This window comes from Chaetodon auriga, chromosome 3 (genome assembly GCF_051107435.1).
Source record: "Chaetodon auriga isolate fChaAug3 chromosome 3, fChaAug3.hap1, whole genome shotgun sequence".
Taxonomy (NCBI): Eukaryota; Metazoa; Chordata; class Actinopteri; order Chaetodontiformes; family Chaetodontidae; genus Chaetodon; species Chaetodon auriga.
In genome coordinates this window covers 17,551,668-17,563,910 of record NC_135076.1, presented here as the reverse complement: position 1 = coordinate 17,563,910, position 12,243 = coordinate 17,551,668, and the positions used below count along the sequence as shown (strand labels likewise).

General features: G+C 42.1%; 2 protein-coding genes across 4 annotated transcripts in view; both read right to left on the bottom strand.

Moving 5' to 3' along the window:
- usp13 (ubiquitin specific peptidase 13) overlaps positions 1–6,968 on the bottom strand; it is a 30,641-nt gene extending 23,673 nt beyond the window's left edge. For 2 of the 3 annotated variants that reach the window (XM_076725913.1, XM_076725914.1), the window contains exons 1-4: positions 6,557–6,952; positions 4,261–4,386; positions 2,383–2,443; positions 209–330 (exon numbers count right to left, since the gene is read on the bottom strand). In XM_076725913.1, coding sequence (XP_076582028.1) covers positions 209–330; positions 2,383–2,443; positions 4,261–4,386; positions 6,557–6,667 — 420 coding nt within the window. In that variant the 5' untranslated portion in view covers positions 6,668–6,952. Of the gene's footprint in view, positions 1–208; positions 331–2,382; positions 2,444–4,260; positions 4,387–6,556 lie in introns of all 3 variants that reach the window. The other variant, XM_076725912.1, reaches the window with a different exon arrangement.
- Positions 6,969–7,930: 962 nt separating this feature from the next.
- On the bottom strand, positions 7,931–12,086 carry ndufb5 (NADH:ubiquinone oxidoreductase subunit B5). The gene is made up of 6 exons (XM_076727273.1): positions 11,934–12,086; positions 9,893–9,975; positions 9,541–9,607; positions 9,385–9,446; positions 8,784–8,890; positions 7,931–8,151 (listed from the first exon to the last, which is right to left on the bottom strand). Exons 1-6 carry the CDS (start codon positions 12,049–12,051, stop codon positions 8,031–8,033), a joined length of 558 nt encoding a protein of 185 aa, XP_076583388.1. The 5' UTR covers positions 12,052–12,086; the 3' UTR covers positions 7,931–8,030.
- Positions 12,087–12,243: the final 157 nt, after the last annotated feature.

Here is a 12,243-nt window from a genome sequence, read left to right as displayed (position 1 = left end):
CTCAGCTTCCACAGATCATATTCTTGAGTGCTAAGTTTGAAATCTGTGACCCTGAAACTTAAATCTAAACAAATGAACAGATTCAAGCTTTGATTCAGGCTCTTCAAGAGTTTTGGGCCTGGGTCTGTTCAGTGACGGGGTAACCACTGAGTGCACCCCCCCTCCCATCGACATGCATGGACACACCGTGCAGCAGCGACTCACTGACCAGAGCGGGCAACTCCTCAATATTTGGTAAGGGGATCTCGAAGTGGTCTGGAAAAATGACGAGCTTGGCCTGGTCTTCATATTCATAGTCCTCGCCGTTAAAATCACGGTTTAGCTCTAAATCTACAGAGGAGGAAGTAAACATCCAATCAGCTGCTGGTAGACAGTGACAGCTGACTGACGTTACCTGATTTGTTCTTGGTTATTTTTATTTTATGTGTCAGTGAAGTCTGTTCTTTTTTTATGTTCTTGATTCGTTCATCTAGTCAACGCCATCATAGTCTGAGGATGCAGCAAGTACAAACAGATGAATCCTTGAACAAGAAAAGCATCAATGGCATCTTTTTTACGACAGTGACAGGATGACACCATACGATGCTGATTACTCCTCTGCTCAGGCACAATTCATGCAGAGCTATTTTTAGGAATGACTTATAGAGTCACTGAACAGTGTGAAGGATAGCTTTATCTGTGCAGCTACGGCACATTATCCAACTAAATCATTGATTGATCCGCTTGGTATTTTCTTGACTTGTCGTTTGGTCCGTAAAATGTCTGAGAATTGTAAAAAAATATCCATCCCATGCGCCTAAAGCCCAAGGTGGCACCTTATTTTATCAAACCAACAGTCCAAAACCCAAACACAATTAGTCAATCAAAAGAAACTGCTTAATTGAAACTGATGAACTGTTTCAGTCATTTTTCGAAAGTAAAACTTTTAGGGTTGTTTGTTGTCACACAAATGAGGTATTTCAAGAATATAGGCACATCTGATAGATATTTTTCTCAATTTCTGACCTTTTTTCAGACCAAACAATCAATCAGTGAATTGAGAAAATAATCTGCAGATTAACTGATCTTCAAATAATCAGCTTCAGTCCTACTGTTTGTTAAAGTAAGACAAGAGAGAGACAAGAGAGGCTGAATGAAGAAGTTGGAACCAGAAACTTTTTACCATTTTGGCTGAAAAAAATGACTCATTTTCTGTCGATCAGCCAGTGGATTAATCAACTCATCATTTCTGCTTTTGGAACCTAGAGAGAGCGTCTCCATATAGAGTTGTCTGCTGTCCACTCCAGCCTAAAGTGGTCTCATGACTCATGGGAAGCAGGGCTACAGGTCATCCCTGGCATTGTTATTGTGCCCGCTGGTTTCATGGTAACAACTGACGTTACCAGTTAGATCACTGGTCTGGGATGGAGATGACGGTGGAGGCACATATGCCCGCTGTTACATCAAACATCCAAAATGGACGACGGCAAGAATCGTCCCAGAGGAATGAGAGTCTGACAAGTTTGTACAGCGGCCAGCTCGAAGGCGGTGGATGGTAAAGACTATCAAACTCTGGACGATAAGAAAACAGGAACATCAATTACAAAGATAGAGGTTGAGTGGAAGGAATTCCTCCCCCGCCATGGGGGAGGGAGGGTGAGAGACACCTGGTCCTCTCCGAGCAGCGTCATAGCTGCAGTAGAAGTGTGTCAGCCTAGATGGGAGGTTGACAGGTGGCGGCAGCTGAGAGGCCGAAGACCTCCACCCCCTCCCCACACCGAGGAGGAGGAAGAGGCCAGGCTTTGATTTAGAACAGTTACCAACCGCAGATACAAATAAATGGGCTATATTTGGAGCACAGGAGGAAGAGGAGGAGGAGGAGGAGGAGGTCTCAGCCTGGGAAATATCTGACGCTTTGGGTAAAGGCCGGCTGGGGGGGCAGCTGGCGGGTCACCACAGTGTAACAAACAATAACAGCAGCATGTAGTAGAGCGTGTTCTCTGAGCGCTGAGAGGCGTTTCTGACCACACAATTCACATTTACTTTAATATTTAATCACCAACTCAATGCAAAACACGTCAAACGCAGGTTCACCTTTTATTTAATTGCCAACAAGCCTCAGTTTGTTTTCAGCGATGAAATGAAAAGCAGCAACCAAGTCCAGCCTCTAACCAGAGGAGGACTACAACTCCTCTTACGCCACCTTCTGAGGGAAATGTTGCACTTTTCATTCACATTGTTAATCTAATAATGTTATATATAATAACACATCCGTCACAGAAACCATTTTTCTGTGTAACAAGTACTTTTAATACTTTAAGTACATCTGACTGACAATGCTTGAAGGACTGTAGTAGTAGTACTTCTTCCACCCCTGCCTCTAACTGACGGCACCTAACTCACCTAGAAACACTTTTCCATTTCTTCGTCTGGGGATGGCGCCTCCTGCAGCTCCTGTGGCTTTCTGTGGGAAACAGGAAGGAGGAGATTAAACCACATCAAAGAACCCTCGTCGCATTAAAAACACCTTTTATTACCTTTGATGATCCTCTTTGTGAAATGCTGTATAAAGCCGGCATGCTTTGCTCCGACAGAAGGTCCAGATGGTTGTCATTTTGTTAGAAATAGATGCTGGATGTTCCAGTTGCCAGGTCAGGTTACAAGGCAAAGGGGAAAACCCCCTTCCATGTCATGGTCAGAATTAAAGAATGATAAATGAAACTGCTTCAGTTGCACGGTCTGATTTGTCGACTTCGACAGATACCATTTACAGTCTGTTAAACGTCATGTGTTTGGGCCTGTCTTTGCCTGCAGAGTGTGTCATCATGTTTCTCTATTTACTGCATCACATGCTGTCCAGAGCTGTAGAAAACTAAGAACCATCGATCCTTAACAGACATAGATGAATGTTTTCAGCCGACACACAAAAAGTACTCAAATCCACTAAAATATGTATCTGCTGGCAAGAAAACGACCCAGTGCCACCGACTGGTTCATCCTCCCGGGCTCAGGTGAGGGAGGAGGACGCAGACAGGCAGAAAGACAGAATGCTGACACACTCGCGACCAAGTGGACTCATGGGAAAAAAACAGCCGAGACGGGAGGCTGCAGAATGTGAGCAGCTGTTTCTGGCCAGATCCAGGCATGGAAATAGCAGCTCTTTACAAAGCAGAGCTTATCTGAGGGCAATTAGAGCCAGTGAGAGAGCACGGCAGCAGCTAAGGCCTTTGTTGTTCACCATCAACTTTGTAAAAGAGGCTCTGTTTTAGATCTACAGGGGTTTGCTCAATTTTTTATACATGCAGGGATGGACAAAATAACACGAACACCTTCCAGTGTAACGCAATCCAACGCAACAACACCACCACAAACTTCAAAAGTTACCACAGAGCTGAACCCATAGCTTTCTGCCTAAATCTCAACTACAACTCAGCAGCCTTGAAAATATTTGTCGAATGGCTGTTGTTTAGGATTGCATTACACCGCATGTTGTTTTAGCCTTTAATATACACAGATTCTGTTACTTCAAATCTCATGTTGTGGTAACACTTAATTGTACAGGTCTCAAAAAAATATTTGCTTGATAATTTCCAAGGAAAGAACCATGGGAAATGGGTTATTATAATTATAGGGGAAATAAGAAATATCCATATAAGCCCGATATTCATTCATGATTAGTTTATTGCTGGAAACTTTATTCTGTACATATATTGAATTGTATGCTTGCTTGTAATCAAAATTCACATTCTGCATGCTCAGCTGATCTGCTGTGCACTCACCATAATGTTAATTAATTAATTGGAAGTGTAACAAATGAAAACTGTCTCTAATTTCCACATCATTAGTACCAAATTAGCAGGTTCCTTCTGAGCAGCTTCACAGGAAATTATTAGGAAATGAGGGAGCTGCAAACTAAAGCATTACCAATATGGATACAAAGACAGTGGAGTCAGAGATTACAGTTGTGATATGGGGAAACTTTCAGGCTCCAAGTATATGAACACATCATGATATCAGTCCATAAGAATCCAGGACATGCAGTGCATCTTTTTCTCTAAAGCACCGTACAGCAGTACGAATTCAACCTGTAATCCTGACAGTGTTGATGATGTGGTCTACCAACTGAATGACACATAAATCGAGTGTTTTTTAACTGTGGAATGGGTGACACTCGACTTTCAGTGCCCCTACCTTTCCACATTACAAGTTGTGAAACTCTCAAAGTGTATTTATAATTTGCGCACAACTATGGCAAATATGCAATAAAGGTGGAAAACGTACCTCTTTGACATGTCGTTTGAGGTGCATGTAAACACTCTGTCCTGTTTTGCGATAGTGCCTCTCCACATGTTCTCGTCCAAAGCCCAGGAATGTGTTCATGCACACATACAGGCCTCCCTCTGACTCCTGCAGACCAAAACAAACAGTGGCAATGAACAGCAGCACGAGGCGCACAACCAGCAACACAACTGCACATTTAACACGTTGAAAACCTTGTAAAGTCATGCACAGTGCACAGAAAATCTATTCAGGCATAATCGAGGTATTTGAAATGGTAGTTTGCCTCATTTCAGAGTAGTTAAGAGGCAGGGTTATAAAACTTACAGTGTGGTAAATATATGTATATCTATATATCCTCATACAAATATTCCTTCTAATGCTGCATTTTCTAGTGTAAAAAGAGGAACGGTGGCATTTTACCTTCGTTAAGAGTATTTCACAACAAAACTAGGACAAGAAAAATCACTTCTGTCAAAGCAAATGACTGTCATGACAAAAACAGTCTACTTTGTTCCACACTTCCTGGCGCAAGTTATAAAAATTTAACACAGCATACACAGTGGAATAAGAGATGTGTGCCAATGATTCTGCAAGCACATTTTCAAAAAGGCCGTCTTGCATCTTGACAAACAGCCAAAAATCTGTTCCAGCACTCTTGCACAGATGAAAAATCTCACTTTTACAAAGAAGATGGTGCTGAAAGCCTACTTTCTACTGTACATTCATGAAATCAGTCACTTTTGACACATTATTTTAGCCACAGAACATCTCAAAAATGGGTTAATCTCTAATACTTTGTTTCGTACGAGCAATATGCTGAATTTTGTTGCTGCTTAAAGTGAAGAATGTCTGCATCCTGTTACATGCAGCTCCATAGACGTTCATTTCTTGACTAAGTAGAACCCCTTTTGTCTTGGACACCTGCAGGTTTTGCTCCAGTTTAAACAAGCAGTCATCTTATTCCTCATAAACCTGCTGGTGAGTCTGTGGACCGAAGCCCTGCACATGTCACATCTTAGTTTCACTCACTGTATCTAAAACAGCTTGTCACAAGATGCAAAGGTTTGGTCATTTTGTCATATTCAACAGATCTGCGTGTGACCTTTAAGGCGTTTTCAACACTTCCACACGTGAGCTGTCGGAGACAAAATACATCAAGAATACCCCTTCAAAACGAACCTAGATCTGCAATCAGTGTGGGCCATATGAACCCCTGTGATAAACCTTTAAGTGGCCCAGAGTGACATATGAGCTTCAACAGTGCAAGGACAAAAATAAACCAGTCCTCAGGCCAACGTGATGAACTCCAGACAGCTGAGTCACCTTTAAAAAACAGTTTCAGATCAGAAAGTGGTTTTTTTTCCCTTGTTGTTGTTGTTGTGTGTAGAAAATGTTAAGAGTCTTTACAAGCACGAGAGGCTGAACCCTGTGTCAAATCTGCATACTTAAAACTTGAAAAATGAACACTAAACCACTATTAAATTACTATTAACCGCAGAAGAAGCAGAATATGACTAAATAAATGAACGCATGCACCAAAATGAGTCATGAGGTCTTCTGTGAACCCTAATGACACAATAAAAACAGCCCATAAAGGCCCCTCCATGTGCATTAAAAACATGCTTTAAGTCAATATGTGAGTATCACATGCCTGAACATGGCAGTGAAGTTTAGCTGCACATCACACCATAAATTGATTATTAGGATAACACACAAACACACAATTAAAGAGTATAAATTCACTGTTGTGAGCATTTAAGGATTGAAATGCTGTAGTTAAGCACCACTGACACGCTTCAAGCCCATTTTTAGACGAAATATAAATTCCAAACACACCAAAAGGTGGCTGAAAACTCGCGACCGAGCGGCACACAAACACACACACACACACACACACACACACAACAGCTGTTTCCCGACAACCTGTCATGGCTGCTAAGGCTTTTGAGCTGAATTCAGAGCTCAGGGCAGGTGTGTGAGCGCGCAGTTTCACCAGGTTTAATTGGCTGAAGCGGTGATGTGGCCTGAGGTGGACCGACCACCTCCCCCTGCACAAAGGGAAACCCCTCCATCCCTCTCTCCCGAGATGTAAACAACATTTAATTATTTATTTCCTCTCAAGTTCAAGAAGGCGGCCATGGAGACACACGCGCGCGCACACACACACACACACACACACACACGTTAGAGCAGATTCACGTGCAGTCATCGCAGACTGTCAGCCCGCCTGCGACGCACAAACAAGCCGTTCGTGTCAGTGTGTGTGTGTGTGTGGTGAGGGCGGACAGACACTTACTGGGGAGTCGAAGGAAAAGGCGCACTCGCTCTTGAAGACCCTGTCCCCTGTCCTGGGCACTCTGATGGTGGGCATGAACGGGACCAGCAGCTCTCCGAGGTCTGCAGCCATCTTCGCATTCCTGCTTCTCGCACCACAGTGCTGCGGAGCCACCGGAGCAGCGCTGTCAGAGGAGAGGATGCTATTTTTAAAGCACTCCGTCTCTACATTCCTCCAGCCAGCGGGATGTGACGCTGAAAAACACAAAAATAAAATGACAGAGGGGTGGAGGGCCGGCTGCTACTCGGGCTGCAAAGCCGAGGCCATGGAGGCTAATGTAGTTCTTCAACAAAAAAAAGGGGGGGGGAAGAAGAGGTTTGACGTGCGCAGATATTACACGCTATTGTTGACTGTGGTGACGCTCTGTGCACACAGGGATATTTACCAGAAGGGCCCCTCCCACCTCTGAGGATGATTCATAAAGCCACCCACTCTTACTCCAGCATGTTTCCCCCTCCAGGAGGCAGGAAAGGCGTGATTGTGGTTGTGCATTTTGGGTTTTAATAGCTGCCGATTGCAGCATCAAAAGGCTGCATCACTCGGTTCATCTGCAGAAGGTTTGCTTGTCAACATCGCAAATGATTAAAAAAAAAAATCTGTTGCATTTTGCGTCAGTAATAAAATAAATGCTGGAAGTCACCTGTGAAAAGAGACACGCTAAAAGGCTCATTTCGTGAACCTTATACTGTATGATTAATATGTTATCTCTTCATCCAGAAGGCTCTTTGTCCATGAGGCATTAATCATCCTGTCTGCACAGCTCTGCCACCAGGTGGTCGCTCTCGTTAATTGCAAAAAATGTATAAAATCAAGCAATTCATTTGACAAAATTAAGTCCACAAAAATAAAATAAATAAATAAAGTTTCCTTGATACTCTAGTTAAAGTTAAAGTCTACATCCTGAGCGACTTTCACATGTTTGTGTTTATTTTACAGCACAGGTGAACAGTGTTACATAGGAAGAAGAAATGCAAAAGAACTAATGGATCTGCAGTACCTGGACTACTCAATTTGTAATAAATTGTACTGGCTGAGACACAGGTACTTGGTCTGTCACAGGACTGACAAACATGCTGCTGACTGACTAATTGACTTGATTAAGGAATCCTGAGTTCAGCCATTCAGCATATTGTTGGACTGTGAGAGGATACAGATGCTGCTGGAGGAAACTCAAGCACGTACAGGGAGAACACGGGGACAGTACACAGAAAGACCTGAGCTGGCTGGTAGATTGAACTTTGAACCATTTCTACATGCAACATACCATACACTGACCCACTTGAGGTAAAAAGATTTTTGCAGCATGAACCCAATAAAAACACAGGAGGACAAAAATAATTGAGTACGTATAGATACTTTATTTACGCAAGAAGGGAAAAAATGTACAAACAGTGAGACTGATCTGCATGACGTACTGATGGCAGACACATCTGAATTAACTGTCGGGATCTGCCTTGTGGCTGTTGTCAATGAGTTCCTTGTCGAGGGTTTTGATCTGGAACCAGGGCCCGTCTCCCCTCTGCCTCATTTGCCTGCGCACCTCCAACTCTTCCATTCTGTTAATGACAAACAGGCAGCGAATTAATAAAATCACGCTTCAGAAATGGAAAACCAGAGCGAGCTGTGAATCCCAGAGCGGTGCTACAACACCCTTCACTCACTTTTCACAAAGGAGAAAGGAAATGTCTTTGTTCAAGCCTTCCTTCATGCTTATACACTGAATATCATTAACATGGCTTTAACTACACATCTACTGTCATCATGGTGGGAGCTCTAGGGAGATGAATTTTCTCAGGCGATGCACCGAAAGGCCGACGCTCCTTTGTCACATTCCACATGACCTAACATCTAATACATGTTACATTAATGGTGCTTTGGACCAAAGACAGGTTGTTGTTTGGTGTGTAAAATACAATCCATTTCAGTCTGGACAGATATACTGAGAATTACTATTTAACACTCTACGATATGTCTGAACAAGTGGCTATGGCAGCCCATCTAGCAGCCACACAGATAAAACTTCCTCCTCAACGCCTTCAGTTAAGTGCAAAGTAGATTTGTGATGCTGTCACTGCTGAAGTTTAAGGACAGTTTAAGGCCACTGTATCACAGCTGCTTTTTGGCCTTCACACATGACAGGATTCTGGAGAAAGAAGATGCAACGTAACACCCCAGCACTGACACCCACCTCATGTCTGACTTGTCTTTCTCCATTTGGATTGCAGCCATCATCTTTTCATAGTCCTTCACTGGAGAATCATAGATGTTCCGTGCAATCCACCTGGTGATGGGGTGCTGCAATGGCACAAAAGACAGAAGTGTTTTTAATGACTGCAAATGCATTTGATCCAAATAAATAATCAGTGATCTTTCTGTTGAATGGGGTAATTATTTAGCTGAAGAATTACTGTGACTATACTAGATTTTATCTTTGTAGATTTCTCTACAATACTGCCACATGAACGAAAGAAAAACTTTACCCAGACTCCCCTCTGAAATATCTATAATTACAGAACACTGTTCAGGTCAAAAAATAACACTTAGTATTGCAAACACAATGTACATAAAACATTTCATACAAGAGGCAAACATGGCTGTTTTAAGGGTTGACACTGCAGCAAAGGCTTTGTGGTGACAAGGATGATTCTGGTATGCACATACTGTGATGCCCAGTTCCAAATTTAATGCATGCATGAGCCTATCCTTCCCCAATTAGGGTTCAGATTAGTGACACACAAAAAGAAGAAAATTTGTAAAAGAACTAATGATATAAGATGGTAACTACATACCTTGTAGTACTCCCAGTGCTCGGGCTCGTAGCCCTCTGGAATTTCAGCCAGCTCTGCCTCACCTTCACAGCACAATCACACTCGAGCTCAATCAAAAGTAACATTATGTAACTTCTTTTGATATAAAAAATGTTTTTAACACATACGCTTACTTACCAATGAAGACATTCACAAATGTGACAAGGATAGCTAAAGGAATGCCAGTCAGCAAAACATAATATTGCTGGAAAAAAAAAGGCAAAATTAAATACTGCAAATTCTAATGCTGTTCTACACGTTCAAGACCAAGAAAAAATTTATTCATACAACTTCAAGCTTCAAAAGAGCAGGTACAGCAGGCCTCCACTTTAGTGTCTTGGCTATCAACACACAAATGTTTCTGTTTCTGTTTCTGCTTCTGGTGTCAACCTTATCATCTACTAACTCCCAGCTCCCAAATTTGCCCACGGACGACCCCTTAACTTGTCATGATCATGGACGATGAATGAGATGGTGTTACGGTACTCACCAGTAAGCGCAGAAATCTCTTGTCATAGTACTCAGTGGCTTTGACGACAAACATTTTCTTTCCATGACCCCAACGAACGGCCACTGTAAAACAAGGCAGGGGACACAGTCGTGACCATGTATTCCCCAATTAAAGTTGGGGACATCGAATCAAGATCATGATATCAGATGAGACAGACTGGGTTTTTTGGTTCTTGTGATAATGGTATGTAGATTCAATGTTTCTTGATTTATAAGGTTGAGGTCGCCATCCTGAACTTTCTGGACTGGAGCATCTGAGTAGACTGTATAATTAGTGCCTCATTATATCCACTTTGCTGATGATCATTCCTCAAATGTGTCGGGCTGCAGCTACCAATTATTTTCAAGGTCGATTAATCTGTTGATTATTTGCATAATTAACAGATAACTTGCTTAGTCTTTAAAATGTCAGAAGAAAAGTCAATCAGTGTTTCCCAAAGTCCAAGATGACGCCCTCAAATGTCTTTGTCTACAACCCAGTTTACTGTCACAGAGAAGTGAAGAAAGCAAAAAAAATTCACATTTAAGAAGCTGAAAGCTGATTTATTAATCGCTGCAGCTCAACAATTGTGTCTTAAATAAATCAGCGGTGGGCAACACGAACAAAATCACTGTTATGATCATTATCACAGCTTTATCGTGATATCAGCAAGTTGTGATATTTACTAAGGTTTACAAAATGATGTGGCAAAATGTTTAATGGGAATCCAACTGAGTCAAAACGAGTTTCATTAAAATGAAATGTAACAAATTACAAACACACATATTAGTATGTATGTGTATGAAAATAGTGACCCGACTATATTGGGAGACATAACACAGTGTCATTCAAACGGTAGATAGACGGAGACTCCCAACTGAGTTCGCTCACGGACGCGTAGCCCCAGGTGGTTTAGACGATCTATCCCGCCGGATTATATTTCACGTATTATCATATATATACACTGCCCCCTGATTATATTTCACGTATTCGTGTCATTTATAGCATATATTATGTATTGGCACACGTATTATTTCTTAACACCACTCCAGTAAGAATAACACTACTGGATAAAACGACGGCGGAGTATGCCAGTCGAAGCGGCAGTAATGCCAGTAACAGGACGTTCTTGGCCAGTAATAGGACTGGTTTGCTAGTCCGGAGTTGTTGTTCGCTCTTTTCTACACGCATAAATTGTCGGGAGTTATAGAATCTACACGCATAAATTCATAATTACTTTACCATAATTTCTAGCTGTTTCATAAATGCACAGTTAATGTCGTGCACTTATAGGCTGTTTTAATGCTGGGTACTTCGCATTGTATTTGGGAATACTTTTAGATGTATCTTTGCCCATCCCTGATTACTAGGCCTACAACAACAACAACAACTACTACTACTACTACTACAACTACTACCACAGATACTGAACGAAGGATACAGTACATCGTACTACCAAACCAGAGGCATGGCGAACTCAAGAGTATCTGTGATGTGACGTTAACTGACCGGAAACGGAAAGAGGATTTATCCACCACTTGTTAAAACGTAACGACAAAGTCAATTCATAGGCTAATGGTCATACTGTAGGTGTATTTGAAACAATATGTCACTAATTATATGTCAAATACACTTGTACGTAACAAAAAACTAACATAAAAAAAGATAACTAGCTCCGTTATATGTCGGTGGGCTCGATAGTCTGGCTAGCGGGAGAGTGCCGACCGGGGATAGTCCCGCGTTGGGGTAGACAATCAGGGAATCCATTCAAACGCTACTACGTCAGCAACCAAATACTTTCTGCTCTCATGAAAAGGGCAGTTTATGAACGTCATTAGCTCACAAAGAAGAGCCAGCAGCTATCTGTAACTCTTAAAGTACAAGTTTAACGTTACATTTTTACTTCTTGTTGACAGCAGGGCTAACGTTACCAGCTAGCTGATGTTAGCAAGCTAACAAGTCCCTTCGCAAGGTCATAAGAAGAGGCGGCCACCTTTCCGGTCAAACTTCTCACTCTTTACATGACCAGGGTGTCTCTTACCTTTCTCTGTGCGTGGGATTGTCCGGGTAAGTAACTTTGCCGCATTATTTCCAGATTTCAGAGGACTCAGTCTGGCTGCAAATGCAGCAGCAGACCTGAGAACACTCATTCCCACCATCGTTACTGTGGGATGACGGTTCAACAACGTGATCTCTGATTCGCTGATGAAAGAGGGACGCGAAAACCGCCATTTTTGATAAGGGCAGATACATTATTTCTTACTCTAATTTAGTGGTATTTTTGTGTGGGTAAAGCATGCGAATTTATGACATACATATGCATTTAAAAACTTGAAAAAGTCAAACAATAA